General features: G+C 40.4%; 1 protein-coding gene across 1 annotated transcript in view; it reads left to right on the top strand.

Moving 5' to 3' along the window:
* Positions 1-1,643: 1,643 nt before the first annotated feature.
* ACSL5 (acyl-CoA synthetase long chain family member 5) overlaps positions 1,644-5,687 on the top strand; it is a 34,954-nt gene continuing 30,910 nt past the window's right edge. The window contains exons 1-2 of the mRNA XM_007941553.2: positions 1,644-1,823; positions 3,780-3,888. Coding sequence (XP_007939744.1) covers positions 1,668-1,823; positions 3,780-3,888 — 265 coding nt within the window. The 5' untranslated portion in view covers positions 1,644-1,667. The remainder of the gene's footprint in view (positions 1,824-3,779; positions 3,889-5,687) is intronic.

A 5,687-nucleotide genomic window follows, 5' to 3' on the forward strand; every position in this document is an offset into this window, starting at 1 on the left:
TAAATAACCTCATACCTGCAGGTCCTTGCTTTTATTTTCGTTTTGTCTTTTTTTTTTTTTTTCCTTCGCCTAAACGCAGTGTGGAGGAAAGCAAGGAGTCGGGGACTATCATCCCAGTCTCTGGAAGTTCAGTTTTCCTCCATAAAATGGAAAGTGACTCTTCCAAAATCAAGTGATAACCATTCAGGGGGCAGAAGATTTGTAAGAGTGACTCGGGCATTCTTGCCATAGTTCCTGTCCCTACAAAAAAAAATCCTGTGCATAGCAACTGTTGCCCCAAAGCTCCGAGGGAGACCATGATCTTGATCTGATAATCTTTTGTGCTGGGCTTTTTCATTCTTTTGATTTTGGGTGGGAACGTTCACCTTCTTTGAGTTATTGCTTTATCAGGAATTACAGACAGCTTTGGAGAATCCAAATTCTGAATTTCATTTGCTGTCACCTATAAGGCACCAGACACATTTGATCTCCTTGAACTCTGTGACTAGAATCTAGACAGAAAAAAAAAAAAAAAAATGAGTCATTGTTTTCTAGCTTTTAGTTGGAAAGTTACAGTGGGAAATGGTGTGTGAACTTGGACAAGTCACTTAACCCCTCGGAGCTTCTACTTTCTCCTCTGTAAAATGTTCTCTCAGGCATTGCTTGCATTAAATGAGATGATTTGTGCAAACAACCCAGCCCAGGGCCTGGCAGGCAGGCAGTGTTCATGTTTGCTGTGGTCATGAGCTGCTATTATTATCCTGATCAAGCCATCGGAAAGTGGTGAAGCAAGAATAGGGATAGATGGCTTCAAGGGTATGTATCTAGGGCCTTTCCCAAAGAAGGCCCTGCTATTAGAGTGGTTTAAAGCTGAATCTGAGTACAAATGGTAAGAATAACTGGGTTGGGGGAAGTTTGTTGCGTTTAGTTCTTTGAGAGCTCATCCCGGCCTAAATCTTCAAGCTCACCTTCTCCCATGGGTTGGGCCCATTCTGTGTACTTGGCTAATGTTTGCCTAGAAATGGTTTTTCTGGGGCCCTTGGAGGAAAGGAGATTGGACATGGTAGGTTGGAAAGCTAGTAGTCTCTGAGTCCTTCCTGGTGCTACAGAAAGAAACTATGAGCAAGCCATGCCTGGCCAGCAGGAAACATCTTTGGTACATAAACGCTTGATTTCTAACAAGTTACCTGTCTTGAAGACATTGTCCACAAAGTCTCATCTCTTTGGTTTATACCAGGGAAATCCATCTGGAATAGTCCATCCTGGCCACCCACAGCCTGGGCAGAGGCAAACTCCTCTGACTGCCAGCTTACGTTGGTTCCAGCAAGATTTCTTCCAGGCTTCAGGCTCAAAAATGAAAGGACAATCATTTCTCAAAATTGTCTGGGAAATGATTAACTTATTTTCTTTGATCTTTTCCTCTTATGGCAAGAACAGTCAAATAGCAGGGGTGGGCATGTTCTATTATTTTCAACATTGCTAAGGTAAACAACAGGAGAAATGTTGCTACTAGAGGAATCTAACCCTGGCTATTTGGGTTAGATGGGGTATGTGTGTGTGTGTATGTGTCCTTTTATAAATTTAGAGCTATTAAGTAAGAAAATGTGACCATTTCCTCTAAATTTTCCTTTCTTTTTTTTTTTTTTTTTTTTTAAGGTCTAAATTTCTCGCTGCTCCTGTTCACAAAAATGCTTTTTATCTTCAACTTCTTGTTTTCCCCACTTCCAACCCCGGCCCTGATCTGCATCCTGACATTTGGAGCCGCCATCTTCCTGTGGTTAATCAACAGACCTCAGCCAGTCTTTCCTCCTATCGACCTAAACAACCAGTCCGTAGGAATTGAGGTAATGTACCAGTAAAAAACAAAACAAAAGAAACTGGTCAATCTTGCAATATTGATTGAATGTAAACTGTAATTCAAAACCTTGCAGTGCCTCCTGAGGGGGATTGATTACAGCATGAGAAAGTAAGCCTTTTAGGTCACCTATCGACAGATAAGCTCCAAATTTAAACTTCTATTACTGGCCTATTTTCCTTTGTAATATAATTAAACCATAGATAGGTGTTGCAACAAGTAATTTAGATCTGGTTGCCATGGGGTAAAATCCATTCCTTATATACAGCTAGTAACCTAAGGTCCCTGGATGACACAAATGGTTTGTGCTGAGCTACTAACATAAAGATTGGCAGTTTGAATCCACCCAGCAGTGCTGGAGAAGAGGGGTGATGATCTGCTTCTATAAGGATGACAGCCAAGAAAACCCTGTGGGGCAGTTCCACTCTAGTACATTGGGGGGCTGTGAGTCAGAACTGATTTGACAGCATGGTATTTATTTTTATTTTTTTCTGCAAGCTAAAAATGGTTTTTAGATTTTTAAAGAGAAGTATTAAAAAATGTGAGAAATAATGGCTTCCACAAAGTCTAAAGAATGTACTATCTGACCCTTTATAGAATAAGTTTGCCAACTACTGATCTAAATGGTTAAGTTAGCACTTAGAGTGGAAGAACATGGTCATTGAGATACCCAGATTCTGAGAATGGTGAAAAAGTCATTGCCTTGATTTGAATTCCAGCTTTGAGTTAGTATTTATTCTTAAAACTGACAGAATTGCTCTGGGCTTTTCCCCTTCAACCTCATCCCCATCCCACTATCAGCAAATTCGCCAACTTCTTGTACCACCGAGCAACCTGAGACCTCCAAGAATGTTACTTCCTCATGTCTCCTTTCTGTCTCCATGAGTATTTTTTTTTTCATCTATTCATCCTCAATCTTCTCCAAAGAAAAAGCATTCCTGTCCCTTCTCCAACCTAACCCCCTGTGTGCTTTCTACTATCTCCTTCCCCCAACTCGGAAATCATACTGATTCAGGTACCATTCCCTCTTACCCTTTCCTCTTACCACTGGAATTCTTCAGGCACAGTCTACTTGTGGGTTTTCCCTTCTGGAATTTAACTGAGCTCTGCCTTTTACCACTATCATGTCCCTTGATCTGCTCTGGGTCATGAATAATAACAACATAATTTCTAAATTCAGTGACTTCTCCAACCTTCCTCTCAATTGACTTGAGACGTCTTTTGTGAAATTTTTTCTCTTCAACAGGATTTCTTCCTAATTCTTAGACACCCTTCCTTGTTCACTTAGGCTCTTACCTCTCTTCATCCTAGTCTTTCATTTTCAGAATCTCCTGATTCTTTTAAAGCAGGGATTAGCAAAAAGTTTCTATAAACTAAACTCGAAGGTCGTATTGTCTGCGTTGCAACCACTCAACTCTGTTGTGGTAGCACTAAAGCACCAGGCAATATATAAACAAATGAGTATGACTGCGTTCCAATAAAACTTTATTTATCAAAGCAGGTGTCAGACTGGATTTGGCCAGCAGATTGTAGGCTGCCAATCCTTGTTCCAAAGTCTCTTAGCTGAAATAACGCCTCCTTTTCTATGACTTGTAAAAGTACCAAAGGCTGTTCCACACACTCTTACTTCCTAGTGTCATTCTCTCCTCTGAGCTCCAGGCCTAAGGACCCAGATCATGGGCCTGTCCACCTCCATGAGCCTAAAGTACTTCAAACTCAGCAAGTCTCTTACTGCACACCCCATCTCCCCTCCCACACACATACACGCCCATTCTTGTTCCCCTCCTTCTCCACCTCAGTCAAATGCACCTCTTCCTATCCAGTTGCCTAGTCATCTTTGATTCTTCCTTCTTCCTTGATGCTTGCATCCAAATAGACAACAAGACCTTAAATTCCTTCAGAGGACAAGGAGTTTTATTTTTGACGTCTTGGTCTTCTGTTTTAGGGAGGAGCACGGAAGGGCCCTCTCCAGAAGAACAACGACCTAGTATCGTACTACTTCTCAGACGCTAAAACCATGTATGAAATTTTCCAGAGAGGACTCGCTGTGTCTGGTAAGCCTGGGCCTTGCCCCACACCTCTTCCTTCCTGACTCATGTCTAAAGCCCAGCTGCTTCCATGTGGTGGTCTGAATAGAACAGCGACGCAGCATACAAAGTAGAAGGGACCTTAGTGTAGTATGGGATCAGGTGCTGGAGACATTGAAATGACAGACTTTGTCTGGAATACGATTATACCACTTCCTGTGGATAACCTTGTCCAAATCACTTTGCTTCTCTGAATCTGTCCCTCACTTAACACAAGAACTTCCTTGACAATTTAAAGAGTTGACAATAATATATAGGAAAGTATTTTGATTAACTCACTAGTATAAAATATTTGTTTAGAAACATACTTTTTATAAATGCAATTCCCTTCATTTACAAAAGCAGAATCAGAGCAGGATTAGAATTCAGGCCTCCTGCCTTCTCACCTAGTCCTTGACCCCAATACCACAAACCAAAAAAAAACCAAACTCACTGCCATTGAGTCAGTTTCAACTCATAACGACCCTTCCTGGGTTTCTGAAGTGGTACCTCTACAGAAGAAGATTGTCCCGTCTTCCTTTCGTGGAGTGGCTGGTGGGTTTTCTTAATATCACCGAAGGCAATTATCTTTTGAATTTTCTTAAAAACACCACTACATGGACTTTAATAAGTTCATTTGGAATAGATCAAGCCTCAATGCTCATATCTTGTATCTTTGACCACAATGCTAGGTACGCAACTGTTACTTGCCAACTCAACTGACTTACGACTCTCCTCACACCTTTTTTCTTTTAGATAATAGTTGTGTCATAGCATAGGTTTGCCTTTGTGACATTTTATCCCTCTCTTCCTTCCTGCTTGTTGATTTTGACTTTTACAATAACCAATTCCCATCTAATGCTAGCTACGCAATTAGTACTATGCACATAAACCAGTTGCCATTGAGTCAATTCTGACTTGCGGTGACCCCATTGTATCAGAGTAGAACTGTGCTCTCTAGGGGGACCCCATTGTATCAGAGTAGAACTGAGCTCTCTAGGGGGACCCCATTGTATCAGAGTGGAACTGTGCTCTCTAGGGTTTCAGTGACGGGTTTTTTGGAAGGAGATCATCAGGCCTTTCTTCCAGGGCCTTTCTGGGTGAACTCCAACCACCAACCTTTCAGTTAGCAACTGAGTGCATTCAACTTTTGCACCACTCAGAGATTCCACTGCACATGTATTACCTATTTCACCTTCTCCAAACCTATCACCATCATTGTTAAAGGAAATGGACACTCTGAGGTTTAGTAATATGACCAAGGTCACAACTAGAAAATGTTGGAGCTGATACTCAAATCTGAGTTTTTGTGATTTGACCAGATTGTTCCAATTAGGTCAGCTTCTAAAAGTTTTATAAAAGAAGGTACTCGTCCAGACAATGAAAGATTTCTTGTAAAGAAAACTTCTTTCTGAAGACTCCAAAGGGACCCATGGTTCATATTTCTACTCTAAATCAGCTTTTGTTTAGATTTCTATGCAAAAAATAAATAAAACAAAAAACAAACCATTAGTTTCTTTACTTCTCTAGCAACTGAAGATGATAGAATTTCCTTTGGCTTTTCTATTTTTTAACTTTTCCTCACTGAGCATATGTTGCTATTTTAATGAGAAATGTCATTTAACATGTGATAAGTGGCACATGAAATAATTCATTTAGGAAAAAAATAATAGTAAATGAAAACTAAACAGACAAAAATTAAAATGGTTTGTCATGTAAGCAAGCATGAGATATCTAGTCTGGCTACTTCTATAGAAAAATGGACATTTCTAGTTTTTTTTTTTTTT

The sequence above is a fragment of the Orycteropus afer genome, unplaced genomic scaffold (assembly GCF_000298275.1).
Source record: "Orycteropus afer afer isolate SDZICR_OR568_19922 unplaced genomic scaffold, OryAfe1.0 scaffold00082, whole genome shotgun sequence".
Classification (NCBI taxonomy): Eukaryota; Metazoa; Chordata; class Mammalia; order Tubulidentata; family Orycteropodidae; genus Orycteropus; species Orycteropus afer.